The sequence below is a fragment of the Ambystoma mexicanum genome, chromosome 2q (genome assembly GCF_040938575.1).
Source record: "Ambystoma mexicanum isolate Mex_15411 chromosome 2q, UKY_AmexF1_1, whole genome shotgun sequence".
Classification (NCBI taxonomy): Eukaryota; Metazoa; Chordata; class Amphibia; order Caudata; family Ambystomatidae; genus Ambystoma; species Ambystoma mexicanum.
The window spans coordinates 1,184,864,352-1,184,886,502 of NC_090924.1; the positions used below are offsets into that span (position 1 = coordinate 1,184,864,352).

Genomic DNA, 22,151 nt, shown 5'->3' on the forward strand with positions numbered 1-22,151 from the left:
CAAGGATACATCTCGCCATCCTTTTCTGGATTAGTTGAAGGGGGTGAAGGAAGGAGTAAGGTAGGCTGAGGAAGAAGTTGCTACCGTAGTCCAGCCTGGAGAGGACCAGAGCTCTGGAGACATTGAGTTTCTAGGGGAAGTTGAGGAAATGAAGAATGCTTCTGAGGAGGTGAAGCTGAAAGTGAGCCTTCTTGGCAAGGTCTGTGATGTGAGGGAGAAGGAGAGAGAGGATTCAAAGATGGCATCACAGGAGTGTGAGGAAATGGGGCCATGGGGGGCGGCCAGAGTGTAGGAGGAAAGGAGGGAGCAGAAGTCCCAATGAGAAGAATTACAGTCTTACTGGCATTAAAGCAGATATTGTACCTGAATAGCAGACAGTAAGATATGAGAGAAGAAGAGAAGGCAGAGGAGGGAAGCTTGAAGGAGAGTTGCATGTCACCTGCATACCACTGGATGTTAGTTACTACAAAATCTGCTTTAACAAAAGCTACCAGCAGGTGGCTTTTGCTTCATTAGTGCCACAAGGGCAGAGATTAACACAAGCATAGGAGGCTCATCCATTTCGCAAAATGGATACCTCCTAGTGCTTGAAATTAAAGGGGTTTATACATTGTTTATGAAAAATTTGACATAGGAACTTTCTTTAAAAAGATGTTTAATATATGTCTTTGTTTATTGCACATCTTTTAAGACATTAACATTTTGGAGCACACTTTCCTATTAATCAGGTGTTGTTGAAGGAGCCATGTAATGACAGATTTGCAAAATTAGGAAATTGTAGGGGCATTCCGATCCAACACCAGGATCGAGTTCCAGAGGGTGGGTGCATGACAAGAGAAGACAAGAGAATGATTGTTTGTGACCCTCTCTTTGTGGATGAGTTGTGTTTCAAGCTGGTTGGTCGATTTGTGAGTGAGCAGCATGTGCCAACAGATATGTGGAGCTTTGCCAGCAGGTATGCTTTGGTGCTACTAGTGACTGCTTTGTAGATGATACATGCAGTCTTGAATAGTATCCTTGCTTGCAATGGAAACCACTATAATTCACGTAGGATGGGGGTAATTCAGTCAAATTTCCATGCTCCCATGATAAGGTGTGCTGCACCGTGGTGGATGCTTTGGTGGGGAGCAAGGTGAGCAGCTGGGAGCCCGGTCAGGAGAGCATTTCCCTCATTGTTGTGCGAGACTACATAGGCCTGAACTACGGGCCGGATGTCCTGTAGCGGGATGAAAGGTTTGATTTTTAGAAGTTTGGAGATTCTGAGCCAGGCTATTTGGGCCTCTTGGCTATGTGTTTCTGGAAGGACAGATTTCTGTTAATGTTGAAGCCTAAGGCATTGCTGAGTATCAGAGTTGCGGATCCAATACTCATATCATTGAGCCATTCTTGGACAAGTTGTTCTTTGAGCGAGTGGACTGATGAGGATGAATTCAGTCCTGGATGGGTTAAGTTTGAAGTAGGCAGTCAACATCCAGGACTGGATAATGTCTAGGTAATAGTGGAGACGAATGATGTCCTGTGTGCTATTTACTCTAATGTTCAACTGAGTATTGTCTGCGTATTGGTGGATGGCTATATTGAGATCTTTGAGGATAGTGCCCAGAGGTTCCATGTAAAGGTTAAAAAGGATTAGTGAGAGGATGGAGCCTTGTGGGACTCAGCAGGTGACTTGTAGTCAGTTAGAATGCAGCAAGTTCATCTGGACATTCTGGTGTCTGCCTGAGAGGCAGGAGGTAAACCAATTCATGACAGTGCCAGAGAATCCCATCCTGTCAGCAAGGAGGGAGAAAATGATGTAGTGGTCAGCGGTGTCAAATGATGCAGCCAAGAAGTCAAGGAGGGTGAGAGGAATGAGTCGCCCTTATCCATTATTTGAAGAGCATCATCCACCACCTGGATGGTGGCTGTCTCGATGCTACACTTTGGCCGGCACTCTGACTGACAGTCATTTAACGAGGTGGAGTTGTTCAATTCTGCGGAGTGATGTGTAGCAACTACTTTTAGAAATATTTTGCCAATGAAGGGGATGTTTGTAATGGGCCTGTAGTTGGCCAGTTCGCCTGGATCTAGTTTTCTTTTCTCAAAAGAGATTTTATGAGACCAGTATTGAAGGTCTTCAAGAATTATCCTTCTACGAGGGAGGTATTGATGATGCTGAGGAGAGTATTGAGTGCCGAGCCCGTCAATTGTTTAATGGGGGATGTCAGAATTGTAGGTTTGAGGAAGGAAATCATTTTGAGGAGATCCGGGGGAAGAGAGGAGAGAATTTGGGCAGTGTGCATGCACGGGATGCAGGAGATGCTAATGCTGTGAGGTTGATTTGGTGGTCCCTCAGATTCCATCTATTTTTTCAATAAAAATGTGATTTTGTCACATTTATACTGAGCTGCTGGGACCCCGGGGTCAAGTGGGTATTTGCTACAATACTCTACTATTTCAAAGGCGGGTTTTCTCCTGTTAGAGGCTGCGGTAATGGTGGTGGCGTAACAAGCAACGTTGGTAATAAGAGTCCTGTTGTTTGCTGCAGAGCTTTGAGGTTGGCGAGGTCTCCTGGGTTATGGATTTTGTGGATTTTGTGCCAGTGTTTCTCTAGGGCTCTGATTGAGCATTTGTTGGAGGCCATCTCAGAGGTATATCATGGGGCAGATGGTTTGGTCTTAGCCTGGCTAGATTTTGGGGGTGGGTATGAGTGTCCACCAGTTTCATAGCAGAGTTGCTGAATAATCCCAAGAGGACTAAGGCATTCCCTGTGGTAGTGAAGTCTGAAAAGTTTGGTTCTAGCTCATTGACCAGGAAGCTTTTGAATGAGTGGTGTTGAATGAAAGGGCGTTTAGCCTGACCTTTGTGAGCAGTAATCGAGTGGGTGAATAATAATGGGTTGGCGGCGTGGTTATACCAGTGAAGATGGATAGGGTGTGCACGGGTGATCCAGGGGGATGATGTGCAGTCTAAGTCTATGGTGTTGGATTTTGTTGTGCATGTGGCAGAGCACAATTTGCTTAAGGTGCATGGAAGCGGTCAGTACGAAAAGTGTGGTTGTCAGCCTGTGACTCAGGGACATTAAAATCACAGAGAAAGACATTATTTGAATGTGATAATTTCGTGGAGGAGAGTAAGTTGGTGATATCTGCAATGAAAGATGTAATCCTGTGAGGTGGTCTGTGGATGAGGTGGAAGGTCATGGATTCCTTGTTCGATAGAAAGAACCAGCATTTAAGTGATTAAAATGAGCTTGTTCTAGGAGAGGAGATGAAAGAGCACAGCCAATCACGCCTGTGGATGATTGCCACTCCGCCTCCTCCCCTTCTTGGCCGGTCGGCAGGTTGGATGCAGTAGTCTTGGGGCAGGAGGACGTCCAAAACATGTGAAGGGATGGGGTAATCCATGTTTCAGTGATGAACGGGGCATACAAGTTGCACAAGATGAGGTCAGCCATCTCTGCAACGTGAGAGAATGCTGAGCAACCATTGAGCAACATGAGTGGCCATGTGTATATGGTCCATGGGTGTTGGATGGGGCAAGGGATATATTGATGAGGTTTACTAGGGTAGTTTTCTGGGGCTGCCCAGGGCACTTGGCCATTCAACCCCTAATGAGAGTGGCAATGGGCTGTGGAGGGAGAAGAAACATGGTGATGTCTTTTGGTGAGTAGCAGTGGTAGCAATTCGTTTGTAGGTGAAATGCACAATAGTGGGTCATGCCTAAACAGGCACAAACAGGTGAGGTCATTGTCGATGCATGTCTGTGGCTGAGGACGCCGGTGATGAGGATGCCGAAGGATGACTGATTAAATAGGTGGTGTACAGAGTAACTGAGTGGCAGGGCATGGTCACTTCACCAGCAGCCTACTCAGTGCTCTCTGCCTGGATCTGGCCTACAATCCTGCAGCACGGTGTTTGCATCATAGACAAGCTCATCAGGCGAATACACACTTAAAACAAGACATTCCAAAATCAAAATAATGGCTTAGAAATGTTCACTTTGTGCCTTTTTAAGCAAGAAAAATGACAGTTAATAGCGGTTTCCAAACTGCTTTGCCTTTTTTCAGTGTGTCCCTGATATTGTACAATGATGTCTTAAACATGTATTACCTGAATACTTTCTATCTATAAAATGTAATCATTCATGCTGAAACTTGATTATTGTTCGCAGGTGCTTATGAAAAATGCAAACAAAACTTATGAAATATGGACCCAAAGTGGAAAACAAGGACCAATGTGGAAGAGAGCAGAAGTGTTTCTAGGAATAAGGTCTCATTTTCAGGTGTGTGAATTTTATTTCTTCAATATGTTACACCCAGGTTTCCTGTGTGGACTTTTACTTGAAGAAATAAGCATATATTACTAGACGTGGTATTATATGGTCATTGATTATATTACTTATATTGTTAGATATTGCACCTTGTTATGTTAAAATATATGTGTCTATAAAATATATAAATGCACAAACATGTTTGCACATACTGTGAGAAACCTGAGGTCGTTTTTCACATCTACTCCCCTTGAGTCCTCTTCTCAGGTGGCTAGGGAAAGGCCATTGCTTTTGGATCCCCACAATGGGGGTGGAGAAGAGAGGGAGGATCACTTGGGTAGAGGATCCTTGGGGATTAGATTATCTCAGGTGAGACACAGTATTCAGCATTTCCCTTTTATGCAGAACCCTCTTTCCCAGAGGCAGTGATAGGATATTGTTATCCTTATACCACTGACCAAAAACATGTCAGGAGATATTATCCAACCAGAAGAACAAGAAAAAGGGTGAATAACAGAGGGGTTAAGGGTGAGATAGGTGAGACATAGTATCCCCCTTTCCATATTGAAGACCAACCTAACCTTCCCCTGGACTTTATAGGCTACTGCAAGACCTCTCCCCTCTTTTCCCCATCTTTTACCTCAGACTGTGCTGGGACGAGGAAGAGGCGACTAGGAGTGATGAACACTAACACCTCATTTCACCACTCTAGTACTGGCATGAAGAATATTCATGTAGAGTGATTTACAGGTCAACCATGTCCTTTTCTTGTTTAAGTGTATAGGCGCTATATAAATAACCGACCAAATACATATATTAAAAAAATTATTGTCAGGTAAGCCCAATTGCAAATCCACACCTGAAACCTCTCAAAGGGTTTCAGATGTATAAAGGGAGACTGAAAGTGAAGCAGAAGGGGAAACAGGGAGGCCTGTGTGGCAGAAACCAGCAGGGGACCCGTGTCATGAGGAGACAGCAATGGTGGGACCTGAGAGGAAGCCTGGTCACCGGCTGAGTTCCATGAGGACCTTTGAAGCCCAGGACAAGCTGGGCTGTGAAGCTACCACAGGCATGGGATTCTCCATCTGGGAGAGAAAGCATCTGGAGCTGCGAGTGAAACAGGAAGAAGAAGGGACACTGTCCGCGTCCAAGCAGAATAATAATTTAGCATTTATATAGCAGAGCAAGCAGAGCTGCCGGTGTGTGGACGACTGCATCCGAATGCGAGCAGGGCTCACAGAAGCCAGCCCACCGACCTACAAGACCGTTGAGGATAGGTCGAGCCATTGGAGAGGAACGCCAGGACTGGTGAGTGTAGGGGAAGTCAACCAGTGCGCTCCTAGCAGGCTACGCTTAGGCAACTAAGGGCCGTACACACTCATAGTATACCAAACCCAATGAAAACAAAGCTGCAATACATTTATTATTCTGAACTGAATGAAACTTTGAAACATAGCTGAATCACATATATCAAACTAAATTAAAACCTTGAAACTGAGTTTAAGTATATTTATTACATAAGCAACTGAATAACACTTTATTGGCAAAGTTAACAATGGTTGACAACCAAAATGTAAAGTGCCCATATAAAAGCACTTACTAAAAAGAGCACATGCATGAAAGAATACAACAAAGGTGGGGCATGGAAAAGACCACCATAAAGTGAACTTGATAAATGGATACAATATGCCTAGGACAAAGGCTGGCAAGAAGTATGTAACACATGGTGACAAAGCCAAGAGGCTAACCAGGAGAAACCAGGAAAGTGCAAAACTGCGCACAGAGCCAAAAGGCTGATAAAGAGAAACCAAGTGAATGTGAATCTGTACATAAGGACAAGTGAAGTAGAACCTGTGTGGGATGAAGAGCCTAGGGATCCTGGTTGTGTGACCTGTGATGGGTGGACCGTGTGGTCTGACAACTGCGCTTAGACCCGTGAGCCTTAAATGATGAAATTCAAAGGACATTGTGAAGTAAACCAAGGAGCATTGTGAGTGAACTGGTAAAGCGAGCCAGAAGGAGGGTCAAGCGGACCTGTTTTGTGTTGAACGTTGAAAGATTTAAACCAGTACAAGTGCTACATTGAAATCTTGGGAAAGGGAACCGTGAGATTTGAGGAACTGCAAATACTGTCTTGAGGATGGAGCCGCAAGACCCCTATTTTGTGTGAACTGTGCTGCCTTGAACGTGTGGAAAGGAACCCAGAGGATTGTGTGGCACTGTATTGCCTTTAACTTGGGAAAGGTAATCTTGACTTTCGTGGAACTTTCTTGAACTTGGGGAAGGGGTGCTGAAAAGGAAGAGCTTGAAGTTGCTCAGAACTTTATGATGAACACCATTTATTTCTTTATTGACATCCCTACACATTGTTTAGCTTTAGTTGTGAGGGCAAGGATACGTTTTGGACACAGACAGACTTTTAAGTTGAACTCTTTGACTCAGACTTTCCTTAGTTTTGTTAAGGTAGGGAAATATCACCTTAGCATAGGGTAAGCTGGGCCTTCTGCCATCCTGACATTTGAGTTCATTTTATTTTGAACTTTGAGTCTGTCATGATGCCTTCACAGTACACTCATATTTCAGTTTCTTCCACATTCTAAGTGTTCATTTGTGTAATGCAGTTCCTCATCTTATACTTTATTTCATCTTACTGCCATAACATTTTACACCATAAGCAAATACACAAAATACATATTACACTTTTGCCATAGCAGCATAAGCTCAAAATAGAGTGCACATGAAAATCTTCCATACAAAGCAGCATTAGTGTAAGGTAAAGTGCAAGTGCATATTCCGGGACACATATTAATCTAATCTGCAGCTTTTGGTCAACGGCAATCTTAAAACAATATGTTAAAACATTTAATATAGCTTTATAGACCTGAAGCTAGGGCTGTACCGGGCGTTACGGGCTCTGAAGACCGAGTTAATGACCCAAGCGACCCAGTCCGACATCCAGTGGTCACTGCAGAGTATTGCATCTTGTTTTTTGTAGTCAAAAAGGGGACGTCGACAAGGCGTGTCTGTAACACTATCCCTATAGTGACATGCAGTGTACCCACAATCCCTCATGCATCGTGTCCCTCTGTTTGTATTTTTTCTGCCCTGAGGGAGCCTTATAGATGTGAGTGAGTACAGAAAAGAGAGAGATAAAAGGATGTATATGTTCCTTCCATCCGAGCGGGGAGGAACGGTGGGCGCATGTGAATCTAAGCAGATACAACCATCAGAAATGCTTTTACGGTAACTAATGCATTGTGTACAGAACTCCAGGTTGCCGCTTTGCAAATGGACTCAAGAGGGACATTTGCAATGAATGCTATGGAAGCCCCAGTGCCTCGAGTAGAGTGTGCTCTTGGCTTGAAGGGTAGTTCTCTCTTAGCAAGAGTGTAACTGAGGGTGATGCATTGTACGATCCATCTAGATATAGTGGATTTTGAAACTGCATCTCCCTCTCTTCCTGCTGCCACCGAGACAAAGAACTGATTAGTCTTTCTCAGTGGTCTAAATCTTTCCATATAAAACATAACAGCCCTGCACACATTTAGTGTATGCAGGCTCTTTTCTCCCAAGTTTGAAGGGTTTTGAAAGAACTTTGGTACTTCTATAGATTGGTTCACATGGAACTTAGAAATTAATTTAGGTGCAAACCTAGGGTGTGTGTGTAGAACCACCTTATCTTTGTGAACTGTTACAAAGGGGTCTAGAATAGATAGCGCTTGTAGTTCACTTACTCTCCTGTTGGAGGTGATAGCTATTAGAAAAGCAGTTTTAAGCGTGAGGTCCTTAAGCGTTGCTTTGTGCATGGGTTCAAAGGGTGAGCCCATGAGCCTGGTTAGTACCACATTTAGGTCCCATCCGGGAGCTGGGTTAGCTATGGGAGGGTGTATTCTTTTAACTCCTTCCATGAAGGCCTTAATAACTGGGACTTTCTACCACAACACTTTAAGTTGAGAAGTGGTGCCTCCCTCCGTCCCAGCAGCTCTCTGCCGGCCTCTCTTGGCCCTCTTCCTGCTCCTACCTGCAAGGCAAAAAACCTCAGTGTCATCTTTGACTCCACACTCTCCTTTTCTCCTCACATATCTGATGTCTCCAAGAAGTCACACTTCCAGCTGCACCTCCTCAGAAGTATCCTTCCTTTCCTCTCCTTCCCTGTCTCCAGAGCCCTAGTTCTCTCGAAGCTGGACTTCTGTAACAGCCTCTATCTAAATCTGCCTGCTCTACTCTCCGCCCTCTGCAACTCATCCAGAACAGGACTGCGAGACTTGTCCTTGGCCTCAAGCCCAGGGACCGTATCTCTCAGGACTGAAATCGCTACACTGGCTCCCAGTGGCTGCGAGGATTAAGTTCAAATCCCTCTGCATTGTCCACAAGGCCTTCTGGGGCATGGGGCCAAAATACCTTCAACTCTCTCTTCCTAAATATCTTCCTTCTCGAGCTCTTCGCTCATCCGCCTCCAACTCCCTCAGGGTCAGCCGCTTCTCCAAGCAACGAGTTGGTGGTAGATCTCTCGCCGCAGCAGGGGCCTCCCTCTGGAACAGCCTTCCTGCCTCCCTGAAACTTGTGGAGAACCATCTCCGGTTCCGGAAGCACCTCAAAACCTTCCTCTTTGCTTCTGCTTTCTCTCCCCCTCAGCCCTGTTAATTACTGAAACTGCTCTGAATCTGCAACTGGGCTACTCACTGTTCTCGGTCCTTGGCCCAGCCACTCTCCCCTGCACTGCCTCCCTGGCAACCCCTGCACTGCGGGACTGTCTCTGTATCCCTACAGTCCCCCCTCCCAGCACTTGTCTGCACTTACCTTGCACTTGCCACCAGCGGGCCCTTATTATTTATCTTGTATTCTACCAACCCTGTACTGCACTTTTTCCCTCTCCCTTTCCCCTTGCACTTTTCCCTTCCCCTCCACCCTTGCACTTGCGCGATCTGAATGACACCTGGCCTAGTAAGATCGTTGTCTGTCCCCCCTTGTTCCCCCTCCCTGCCTCGTCACGCCTTGAAACACTTGTGTACAGGCACGTTACAAATGCCATATCATATCATATCATATCATAACAATCATACATGCCACTTTTCGTTTTAAGCAAACATGCAGCGCTTCCGCCTCTGCAATTTAACACTTCTTTAAACGCTTTCCTGGCAAAGGGAAAGCAAAAAGCATTTCTTCCGCCTTCATTGCAGTGGGCAGGGCTCCATTGCACACGTTGGTTTTGCAACATGTAATTCTGAACGGAAAGGTTGCTCTTTCCGTTCCGACATTACACCGAGACCAACGCTGCAACTTTCCGTGGGCCCTGGCAGCTGCAACAGGTAAGTAATCAACACACTACCTGTGGGCTGTATTCAATCTGCAGGCTATACCAGTTTGTATAGCCCGAAGATTGACCAATCAGGATTGTGAAACACCTGCTAGGGTGTTCTAATACATTTTGTAATGCCTTAAAAATACAGCTGGGCGCGTTTAGAAACATTAAAAATTTAAGAAATAAAAAGAGAGTCCACATTTTAAAATGGTTATTGATTTCATACAACCACTTTCATTCTATGATGTGGGTTCCACCAAGTTAATCATTGGTAAAGCCTGGCCAAAATACAACCTAGTGCATCACATCACAGTATTTCACATGGCTAACCCAAGTTTCCACCTCCAGATTTGTTTACCATCTTGCTCCTGTAGAACCAAGCACGGTGGATTTCTTTTGCCACAAGGAGCACCACAGTCTTGTTAAGTGTAGATTTGCAGTAATTAATTGCTTCAAATGTATAGCGACTATAAACTGAGTAAAACATTGATGTTAAATAATTAACTCTCAGAGCTTTTCGCTTATCATAAATAAGCATCAAATGGACGGCTGTCGCCTCGGCCTTTCCACAAAGAGGCCAAATGACCAGACTCTTTATCTCCCATAACCATGTAAAGGAAGCTACTCTTAACATACTCATTCTGAACTCAAGGTAGAGTGCCCGTGCATAGAGTGGGGTGATGACATCAAGATACCTCTCGAATACATATACAGATTTGATGGAGAGGTTCCCAAGTCCCAACACCAATCTATGACTTGAGTCTGCCATCTTTTCTCGGGATAAGGTTAAAACTGCTTTCCTAATTCTCTTGCTTGTCACTTTGTTGATTTAGAATGGATTGAACCATAGGCTACTCTCCTGCAGGCCAGGAGAGATCTTTTCACATGCACTAGCCATGGGATAGTTTTCCCCCTTCCAGTTCCATTAAATGATGCAATGCCTCCCAGTACCTCACAAGACCCGGGATCCCCACAACCTAAGCCAGTACATCACTGGTCTCATTGCAACCTCATCTCCAATGAGGCTTACATCTGTCTCCATATGGATTAATGCATTCCGGGTGCCCTCGGGAGCATGAGTAGGTTTTTGAGGAATGTATTTTCTGCAATTATTATAATATTTATGCTTGCATAGCCCCAAAGGTGTGCACCATATAAGGGTTATGCTTTACCCTGTTATTTGTAAATTTCAAAAGCTGATTAGACTGGGCCCCTACCATGTCTGTTATAGAAGCTTTTAACTGTTACACTGTACCGTATTTTGTGGGATTTATCAAAATAAGCAGTTCAAGAGCCAATCTCTTTGAGTATAACCCCCAAGTAATCCTAAAAACTGACTTGCTCCAGGATGCAACCATCAACTCTAATATCTAGCTTTTGTTGTTTAGTGGAACTAGGCCTGAACACCAAGGTCTTTGTTTTCCAGCATTTAATGTTGATTCAAATTCCTTGCATTTCCCCAGGAATCATTTCATGGTAGCTTTAAGGCACATTGGGGAAGGAGACAAGAGGACTGCATCTTCTGCGAAGAGCATTGCAGGATGTCTGATATTGTATATTTTGGTGGGTTTAAACATCCGATAACATCAATAACTTTGTCATGTACATTCAGATGAGAGTGGGGCGAGGACACAACCCTGTCTTACATCTCTCGCACTCTTGAGTGGGTTTTTGGCCTCCTCCGCCAAGTTGTGGTGAACCATCGTCTCATTACCGAGGTACAAAGACTGGGCTATGGAAATCAGATGGGGGGGAGCTTGCCTCTTCCTCAGGACCTACCATAAGATATCATGAGGTACTCCATTTAATGCTGTCTTGACGGTAACTGAAATGCATATAGTTTGACTTTTCTTTGCACCGTATATTTTTGCACCACAATAAACATTCAAAAGCTCTGATTAAGAGTGCTCTTACCTTTTCAGAAAGCATGAAAGCATCTTGTAATTTATTAATGAACTCATTAGCATCTGCCCACTCGTGCAAATGTTTCACGATTGCCTTAGCGAAAAAATGCACCTTAGCTATCCCAAAGCGTTATAGAGCGATCATTCCCTGGATGATCCCTTCCCTGTTTTTTATAATGGGGACAATCTCTGCATTGCGCCAGGATGCGGGCACAGAGTTCATTCAACCTTCTTACCATGTTAAAGAGCCGCCACAAAAACGGGGCACAAACTGCAGGTTCTTCTTTGCCAAGATCAATGGGGATTTTTTCAGGTCCGGGTGCCTTTCCTTCTTTTTGTGATGTAGTTCTCAACTTGAGAAGTCCACATGTTAGCTCCTCTAGATGAGATGCTGGAGCTACCCCAAACTGTTCAGCAAAGTGCGTGCTCCAAACATCTGCCCTTATACTACAATGGAATGCCACATCCCCATTGACCTCCTTACCATACACTAATTTCCAAAAGGATATGTAGTCACCCCTCTCAAAAGTTGTTAAAAGATGATCCCATTTTAATTTCACAAAAAAATCCTTATCCTTAATTAGCTTTTTGCAACAAGCTCTACACTCATGGAGGCGATACTTATCCACTGAGGACTTGCCTGCCATGCATGAAACTAGCTTCTGCTAAGCTGCCCTGTATTTCCCCGTCATACCATCCTTTTCTTACAAGTGCACGTCTTTTTACCAAGGGCTTGGAGTGGTTTATATAAGGTAGGATACTTCCAGCCAGGGCATCAAATTCATGCAGAAATCTGAGGTCAGAGCTTTTCAGCATGCAGATGTTTTCAATGTGCCCTAAAACGGCCCCATAAACCCTGGTTTAGAATAAATGTTTTGCCCATTTTACTGTTCAACGGGCATATCCGGTCCCTGTTGCACCCTGCACACCATTTTTATACAAGCAATCTAATAGCTGATCATGCTGGGTGAAAAAGGTGTTTGACAAAGGCCTGTGATTGCTCTCATGCCTGTCCATCACCTCAAAGTCTTTAATTATCATTCAATCTCTGTCCAAAATTAAGGTATTATCTGTACAAGAAGAGCAATTTTATTGTATTCATTTTTTGGTTTTATTGGGTGCAGTCACAACACAAGCACACCATAGCAGCATAACAGGCTAGTGTACATTGCTATTATAATGTACACAGTCCAAATAATTGAACAATGTATGCACACTATAAACTAAAAGAGAAAAAAAGCAAATAATAAAACACTTTCAAATACTTAAATTAATAAAAAAAAATGCCAGCTATCGTCTCCCCTATCCCTATCAACATTTCTACAAGCAATCCAATATTGAAGGAAATAATATTCTGCAAGTACACAGAAGATTAAAGATTATGATCTTTTTCGGGAGCAGAAGTAAGGCTCGGAAGCAATGATGGCTTGTTAGTTGGTATAGACTTTTATTAAAGGGAAAAATGGGGGTTGGGAAAGGCCTTGCTAGCCCTAAGGCTAAGGAGGGTTTCCCTGCCTCAACATAAATCTTAAAGGGTTTTGTCAGGATGTCACAATAAAGGTAAAACCACCTTTGTGTCAGAACCCTAACTCTCGCCCTCACATTAATAACTAAATATAAGGTGCAAAGGGGTTGTCTGCTCAGCAGGTTCTTCTCAGAGTTCAAAACACAACGTTCCAAATGGTGCACAAATAAACAAAGTTCAACAGTAGCAAAGTTCTCTGGCTCAAAAACAAAGCAAAGTCCTAACTCCAAATGTTGATGGATTTGCTCCCTTCTCAATACCAGATGAAAGGTTTTCTTGTCCTTGGTTTTCTTCCAGGCAGTTCTCACAACACCAGGGAGGATGCTTCCCTTCCCCCTGGACTCTTCAGAAGTCTAGCAAGGAAAAACAATCCTAATGCCTGAGAGCGGGAATATAAAACAATTCTAATGTAGTCACAAAAGTTAATGTGCACGTATTTAGGGATTACAGGGTTTAAGTTCTGCTCTGAACGGGCCCAAGAAAGTACACACACATGTATGTAAGGAGAATTCAAATGTGGTTGTTTAATGCAAGAACAATAAAGTACAATTGGAATGTAACAACCAACAAAGAAATAGATCGCTTTCTCAATTGTACAAGTAGAGCACATCATAGCTGCCTTGTGAATTAGTGAGAAAACTACAAAATAAAGAAACAATAACAAACAGCAAATAGGTCACAGAATCAAGATAATGTAGGGAGACAAGTAAGAGAATGTAGACAACAATGTACGATATGATAAGTCATGTATAACACACCTGTACAACAAGACAAGGAAGGTAAGACAAAGGGGGGCAAAACAACAAACTTACTAGACCTTGTCATTCAGATCGCACAAGTGTGGGGGATGTGGGGGTGCAAAGGAATTCATAAGTGCTGCCAGGGAGGTTCAGATAGTCAGGGGACTGTAGGGTTGCAGATACAGTTCCTAAGTGGTTAGGAGGCCATGCAAGGGCAACTGGTCATGCAGGAGTCTGGTCCCGTAGGTTCAGTGGGAAGGTCTTGAGTTGCTTCCTGAACCTTAGGTGGTGCTGCTCAAGTTTGAGAGAGGCATTGAGTCTGTTCCAGAGGGAGGTCCCAGCCGAAGACATGGATCGTCCCCATACTTTCTGCCTGGCGAAACGTCTGACCCTCACAGAGTTGGAGGTGGCTGAGCGGAGGGCTTGAGAAGGAAGATGCTTAGGAAGAGAACGTTGGATGTTGTGTGGTCCCTGGCCCCAGAAAGCCTTGTGGACGATTCAGAGGGTCTTGAACTTGATCCTTGCAGCAACAGGGAGCCAGTGGAGAAATGTCATGGCTGAAGAGATACGATCCCTTGGCTTGACGCCAAGGACAAGTGTCGCAGTCCTGTTCTGGATTATTTGTAGAGGGGGCCATTTAGAAAAGGGCTGTTACAGTAGTCCAGTCTAGAGAGGACCAGGGCTCGGGAGACAGTGAGCTTCTGGGAGAAAGTGAGAAAAGGAAGAATACCTCTGAGGAGGTGCAGCTGATAGTGTGAATTCTTAGAGACATCAGAGATGTGTGGAGAGAATGAGAGAGTGGAGTCGAAGATGACACCCAGTATTAAATGGGAAATCATATCGTGTCTCCTTTCTCATATATATTGGCCTAAACCCAGTCGCTTTGCAAAGAAAATCGCGCTTCAAATGTTCCGATTTTAGATCGACTTTGCTGCCATTTTGGGATCATCCGCCATTTTGATTTCTGTTCAAATGTAACTCTGTGTTCTAAAATTGTGGACTGTGATTCCAACATGTAACTGAGCCGCCCCGACCCTTGCACCATAGTTAATGTTTAGACTGTCCGTTGGCCGAATGTTTAGGCTGAGTAAAGACACCTTGTCCCATGTCTGACTTGTGGTCTAAGGATTGTCTGCGCCAATAAGCCTCATCCACGAACATACATCGAAACAATGTAAAGTAAATGTCGAACGTGGACACTGGTTGAACTGCATTGTGAGGGACATGTGCTAAGGCTCACTGCTAAATCTGGGAATACACTGTTGCCATTGTAACTTGTTTGTAAGTAAACTGAACATAATCCGTGTGCATATTGTTGTATGACCACAAGTGAACTCAGCACAAACTCTAGACCATGGATTATTAATTTGCAGAGGGGTTGGACATTATTACTGAAGTTGTATAAATAACTGAATGTCTAGATGTCCAGTACCTCTCACTTCTCACACTGAAGGGCTGGTATTCGCTGTGATGTACTGAGGGCCAGATAGCTATCTGATTTTGTTTCTTTGTAAACTACGTAGTAGTAATAAAGATCTGTGAATCTGTATAAGCCCGTGTTTGGTGTATTTCCTTTTTGGTGGTACTCAGCCTCGATATTTCCTCTTGCTTTTACACCAGGTTCTTAGCTTCACAGGAAGTTGCAGGTAGAGGGCCCAGGGTGGGCGGCCAGAGTGAGAGAGGGAATGTGGGAGCTGGTGTCCCAATGAGGAGGATCTAAGTCTTACTAACATAAAGGCAGATATCATTGGAAGCACACCATTCCTGAATTGTGGACAGTCAGTCAGGTATGAGGGAAGGAGCAGAGGAGGTTGAGGGGAGCCTGAAGGTGAGCTGGGTGTCATATGCTTAGCACTAAAAGTTAGAACAGAAGGTAGAGATGCTGTGGGCCAGAGGTGCCAGGTAGTGGTTAAAGAGTCAGGGAGAGAGGTTAGACCCCTGGGGGACAACGCATGTAGAGAGAGAGAGCGAGAGATAGAACAGAGGAAAGACACAAGTTGGACCTGGGAGGGCCGATCTGAGAGAAAGGAGGACCACGAGGCTAGGGCCTGACTAGAGATGCCCAGGTTGGCACAGAACGATTGAGCAGGATAGCGTGGTTGACCGTGTCAAAAGCAGAGAATAGATCAAGGAGAATGAGGACAGAAGGAAGGTTAGAGTCTAGATTAGAAAGCAATTATTCACAGTTGTTCAGGAGAGCTGTTTCCATGCTTCTGGCTGCTCTGAAGCAAAACTGGTGGTCATGGAGACAGCCAATAAATTCAGTATGTAGATTAACCTGGGAGATGGCCAGCTTTTCCAGGAGTTTGCCCATGAAAGGAGTGATGGAGATCGGCAGTAGTTTGCCAGAGATGAAAGATCGGCAGTGCATAGGGCAGTGTTTTAGGGGGCAGGGGAAGGTTCCAGTGGCAAAAAATTGATAGCAGAAATCGGCCAAGGCTTGAGAAAGGGTGTTGATGTGGTCTTTGATGGTTCTGGGGTAGCAGGGGAGCACCTGCTTTAACAAGACTTTCCTAATTCGGACTTGTCTAGAAACCTTGACGGGAGTGAACAGGTAGAAGGAGGAGAAAGGAAGAGGAGAGATGGCCAGAGAAGGGCCTGGGATGGTAGAGGGAGAGGAGGTAGAGGAAGAGTGGACAGGATGTCCTGAGTTTTAGGGGTGAAATGAGATGCCAGAGCCGTGCAAAGTGCCTGGAAGGGAACAGGAGAGGTAAAGACTACAGCAGGATTGGCCAGCTCCTTGCAGATCTTGAAAAGTTTGGCCGAGTTGTTAGAGGCCACAGAGACGTGGGTTTAGATGTATGCTGTGTTGCCTTTGGAGCAGGAGGCAGGCCAGTTTGTCAGAGGATGAGGCTGAATCTCTCCACTTCCTCTCAGCCACCTTTCGCTTGCACTTAAGGGTGGCATGGTCGGAATCGTACCATGAGTTGCACTTGGATGCAGGCTTCAAATGGATCCTCATGACAGGGGCAATGACATCCAGAGTGTTAGAGATTGAGAGATAAAGGTTGGAGAGGGCTGTGTCAGAGTGTGATTCAGTCAAAGGAGTATGAGGAGAGAAAGTAGCAGCAAAAACCTCCACTGACACACGCTTCATGGACCGGATGACTGAGAAGGTGGGTGACAGTGCTGGGTTTGGCTTAGCCTGAGGGGCAGAGAACGACAGGTGAGAGGAGAGAAGAAAGTGGTCGGTCCAAGAGAGGAGTGGTGATGGTTTGGAGAGGGGGAGGTCTGACAAGATCAGAACATCCAGGGTTTGCCCTGTAGAGTGAGTTTTCCAGAGGGAAGAATAGAGAGAGAGAGTTGCAGAGGTTGCAAAAGAGCTCAGAGGAGGGGCTAGAAGCATTCAAGTGGATTTTGAGGCCTCTGAGGAGAAGAAGTTGAGAAGTAGAGGCAAGGTGGGAAGAGGAGCGGTCAGCCCACTCGCAGAGGAAGAGGTGAGACTGTGTACATCCAAATCAATCTCTTTGAGGAGATAGCAGATGTCGGAGGAGTGTTTGACAGCAAAGCGAGAGCTAAGAGTAGCGACTTGGAGCAGATTTCCAACTTTGCAAGACTTCCGTTGAGGGGTACAGGCATAAGGTACGCCCTGCGGAAGTGTTAGAGGGGCCCGAGAATGGAGAGGGGAGGAAGGAGGAGATGGCAGAGAGAAAGAAGAGGGTGCCAGTGGAAGCTGGAGGCAGAGCGGCCAGAGAAGCAGCAGAGGGTGCCAGATAGGTGTAGGTAGGAGTAGCAGGACAAGGAAGGAAGTTGATAAGATGCAGGAAGCGTCTATTGAATAGGAGGAGATTGGCCTGAGGGCCTTGGACCAAGATTGTGCAATTTAAGTAGACATTAATGATGGTCTTGGAGGAGTGGAAGGGGGCCAGGAGGGCCTCCCACCGGATGCCACCATCAATGGGAGAGGAGGAAAAAGGAGAGAGAACAGAGACCATATGTAGAGTCCATTGGACTGGAGAGGGAACTACAAAGAGGATGTCGGTGAGGTTCTTTCTGGAGGAAGCCATGGTGTAGGTATCAGTGATAGGGAGCCCTGTGTTGGAGACCAGGATGTCCCTTCCTCATACCAGACTTAGTGAGAGGGATATGATAGTTGATAGAATAGCATTTAGAGAAGATAGGGGAGACAGCGAGCACCATAGAGGGTGCAGCGCAGAGACTAAGGAGCAGAGCAGCAGCCCAACCAGGAGGGGAAGTGGGGTCACACACTAGGGGCAAAAAGGAGGGAGGCACATGGGGATCACACACAATAGGTAGCGCAACAGTAAGTACACATCACACCGAGGACACTGGAACTATGCGGGGCCCTAGCGTGAGTGGAGAAAAACAGTGCAAGCAACACATGTACACTACAATGGCACTTCAAGGGCGTGAGAATTGGAAAACAGAATACACAGCTGGTGATCTAGGGTACCTAGAGGGAAAGAGGAGAAATGCACACGATGCAGCTTGTAAGCGATCCGATGGTAACACGACAAACAAAATACGCAAACACTGGTAATCAAGGAGAAGTACGAAGAAAATGCAAGCAATGCAGTGGAATGACAATACAATGGGCACAATATGAATGAGCGTGGAATGCCGAGAGACAAACAGTGAACAATACACTGGTCGTGGCTCAAGGGAGCCTGAAGATGAAGGAGAGGAGACAAGAAGGACTGGGTTGCGTGGAAGCTACACTGAGAAGGATGCGGAAGGCCGGGGGAGCGGGGACAAGTTGTGTGGGGCACAACGCAGAGAGGGATGTGCTAGGCCAGGGGAGTGGGCAGTTGCATAGGGAGCCACGCAGAGAAGGGATGCGCTAGGTCGGGGGAGTGGGGACAAGTTGCGTAGGGTGCAACGCAGAGAGGGATGTGCTAGACCAGGGGAGCGGAGGCAGTTGCATGGGGAGCAACGCAGAGAGAGGATCACTAGATCAGGGGAGAGGGACAGGTAGCATGTGAATACACATAGCACGAAGATGGAGGGTGCTGGCCCAAAGTTGCGAGGGCGCGCATGTGGCTCGAAGATGTGGGGCCTGGGGTTAAGTTGACAGGGAACACACGTGGTGTGTGAATGGAGGGGGAGCTGGGCCAAGATGCGAGGGAAAACACATGGCATGCTAGAAGGCGTAGCAGGTCCTTGGTTGCGAAAGAACACAAGTGGGCAAAGGCAAACAGGTGCGCAGGTGCGTGCAGTGAGACCTAAGTTCAAACGGGAGCCAATGTGGGGAAGGAAGAAAGGGCGAGGCACTGGCGTAGGAAGCAAGTGGAGCAATGTGCGTGGAAGAGGGAGAATGGGATGGACACGCAAGGTCAGGGAGTTACGTGGAATGCAGCAAATGTTACTCTCCCACCCGCACCTTCTTAACTTGCAGATGCAGATGGAGGTTGAAATTACCGCACATCACTGCCACCGTGTCCTGCGTGGGCTTTGTAATATACAATGGAGCCAGGGATTAGAACTATTCACTGGAGTGTAGAGTGTAATCTTATTAGGGAGTTACATCTGTCTACTTGAACTTGACTACAACCAGTCTATTTTGAAGAGGTCTCCGTCAGAGCGGAAGATTGTATGTCATCGGGCCAGTAAAGGGGTCGACATTTTGGCAAAAAATAGGCCCAGCACTCCTCAGGGCAAAGAAGGAGGACTTTCGGGCAGCAAACAGAGGTGTGTGTATCAATTCAGGTCATCTGTGGTTCCCAGTAAAGTTGGAGTCCTGGAGCTGAGGTCACAAAGGTTTAAGCTCAGTATTGTGCGGGTGCTTTCAGTCTGCCCACTGTCAAATCTGTCAATGCAGAGAAACAGCACAGTGTCTGGGAGTACGCCACAGAATCTCCTGGAGGTAGAGGGTTGCAGTTCATGGGGCACACTGATGAACACAGATCCCAGTTTCCCAGTGACTCAGTAAGCCAAATCTTGTAAAGCTGCGAGATGAAGTCTGGCAAGATCATGCTAAGGCAAATGTAGGAAGCGCGGATGCTTCCTTCCTCGGGTATCTTCTTCACAACAACAGGGAGGATGCTTCCCTTCCCCTAGTCTCTTCTTCTCTCAACTTGTTTCCCCTTCTTTTCAAGTCTCAAACCCGTAAGGTTCTTTAGTGATAGCGTGGCAGAGCTGGTTCACTAACCTGCCAGGTACTGTGACTATGAAGATGACTGATGATGGTAATCTTCACTGGGCATGAGTCCCAGACCCCTCTTCCTTGCCTTATTTCCTGGCGGCATCAGGAAGGTTACTTTACTTCCCTGAGTTTCCCTTCTTAAACTGTTTGGCTAGGTCAGGGTATCCCACTGCTCCCTTCTGCTCCTGCCAACCGTCCCGGTTGCCAATGCACCTTTGGGATCTCTTCCAATAGTCTTTGGTTGGTCTTGGGGTTTTTCTGCTTTGATTTTGGGCTTCTGCAGTCCTCTCCCCTTTCCCCGGTATGCTACTGGAGCTCCTCAGCATGTGGTTCCCCTTCTTCCCTCGGAGAGGGTTAGGCTCTCTGTCATGTCCTTTGAAAAGGGATTCTTATCAGCACCCCCCAGTCCTCAGCACTTCGCCATTGTGCAAAGTTTCCCCCTACTTCTGACAGAGCCTCTGCTCCACAGCTTCTCCTGTTTCTTCTTCAGCACAACATTCCTGCTCCTTGTTCATCCAGGGCGGGTTTCGCTCATTCTTCCTGAGTCTGTCTTCCCTGTTATACTGACTCTGGCCAATGGGACTTGTTAAGAGACAAGACCCCGCAACATGGTTCAACGAACATGGGCTATCCCAAGAAGTCTTCGCCCCCACCCACAACAAAGGTAGGACCCTAGACTGGGTAGCCACCTCAAACTGCCCAACCAAGATCACTAAAATTACACCTCTACCCTGGACCGACCATTCCATGATTGCTTTCAATCTAACACTTAAGAAAGAATCAAACAAAGATAAAATAATGGCAGCCCCACTCCCCACCAGATCAAGGAAAAATATCACGACTAATAATATAGTACCTGGTCTCCTCCCAGTGATTAATGCCATACCAAGCAACTCTGACTCATACACGTTAGTAGACTGCTATAATGAGACTATGACTAAGATCGTAGATTCCATCGCCCCACTCAAGAACTGCAAAAGCAAACAACAGGCTCAGCTGAACACATATTTCACCCCTTCTTAAAAGAACTTAGAATGGAAAAAAGGAAGCTAGAAACCATATGGCAACATACACCCACAGAAGAAAATAAATTAAAATTCAAACTCTCGGCCACTAAATACAAAAATGAAATCTATAATGAAAGAATCTCCAAAGCAGGCTCCAACACCAAGGAACTATTTGCAATCCTACGCAAATTAGAATCCCCCATACTTCCACCAGATAACTTACCTAAAGATAAACAATGGTGTACTAACATTCAAAACGCTTACCTAAGTACGAATGATCAAGTAGTCAATATTTGAGACATCTACTTGTACAGTTTGTTCATTCTCTGTAGGTTCCTTGGGAAGGAGGCTTAGAGAATTCAGTAGAATCATAAACAGGTGGAGGGCCCATAGAGTGTGGGCACAATCAAGAGTTGAACAACAACATATAATACATGTCAACACGACAGTGTTTCGGCCATTTTGCGTGGAGCTAGGTGAGCATGACTTGCATTGTGGCCCTACTGACTGTCTGCATCAACTCCAAACAGGCATTTAGGTAGTCACCCCACCACAGGGCCCCTGTTCTTTAACATGGCCCTGGCCTGCACTTAACACACTTGCATCCTCGACATCCGAGACGTCACACTGCTGCTTCAACGATCTTGGCAGCTGAATGCACTGACAATAGGTAAGCTTTACTGCACGCGGCTTCATGCACAGAAACTGGTAGGCCTACCCTCACTGTAGGGAATCTGTACAAGTAGATGTCTCAAATATTGACTACTTGATCATTCGTACTTAGGTACTACACTTTGTATGTCCTCAAATGTGAATGTCCTATGTTTTTTGAAAAATACCAGTGTATTACTACACCACTGCACTTCAAAATAAAATCCTTTTGTGCAGAAGAACAGTTTCAAGAGCATTCTGTGACCACCCACACAAGGGGTCACCCACTCAGGGTGTTGCAGTGGTTACTCTTCAGCAGAGATTGACCTGACCTTGCTCATTAGTTTTTTGATATTATTGTACCAACCTGGGCAGAGAAAGACAGTAACCAGGTACCCTTCAGAATACTACTACACCATGAGCAATGTGCATGCTCAAAAGGACCACGCTCAAACCCCACACACCTTACAACACAACCATGCTGGCAGTTGCAGCAGCAGTCATGGATCTGTGGGCCCTGCATGCAGGGATCTACCTTTGTGAGCAGGATTTGGAAGATGTGGACATGCATAGGAAGCGGTGCAGACGCGGGTGGAGCAGGAGGAGGATGATGGCCATGCAGATGCACAATGTGCAGCAGGTAGCACCCTCCGGCAACCAACCATACC

The 22,151-nt window shown here is 45.7% G+C and overlaps 1 protein-coding gene across 1 annotated transcript in view; it reads left to right on the plus strand.

Moving 5' to 3' along the window:
• The window catches only part of MALRD1 (MAM and LDL receptor class A domain containing 1), a 3,359,462-nt gene that overhangs the window by 1,139,245 nt on the left and 2,198,066 nt on the right, over positions 1–22,151 (plus strand). Inside the window, exon 26 of the mRNA XM_069646615.1 lies at positions 4,153–4,263. Coding sequence (XP_069502716.1) covers positions 4,153–4,263 — 111 coding nt within the window. The remainder of the gene's footprint in view (positions 1–4,152; positions 4,264–22,151) is intronic.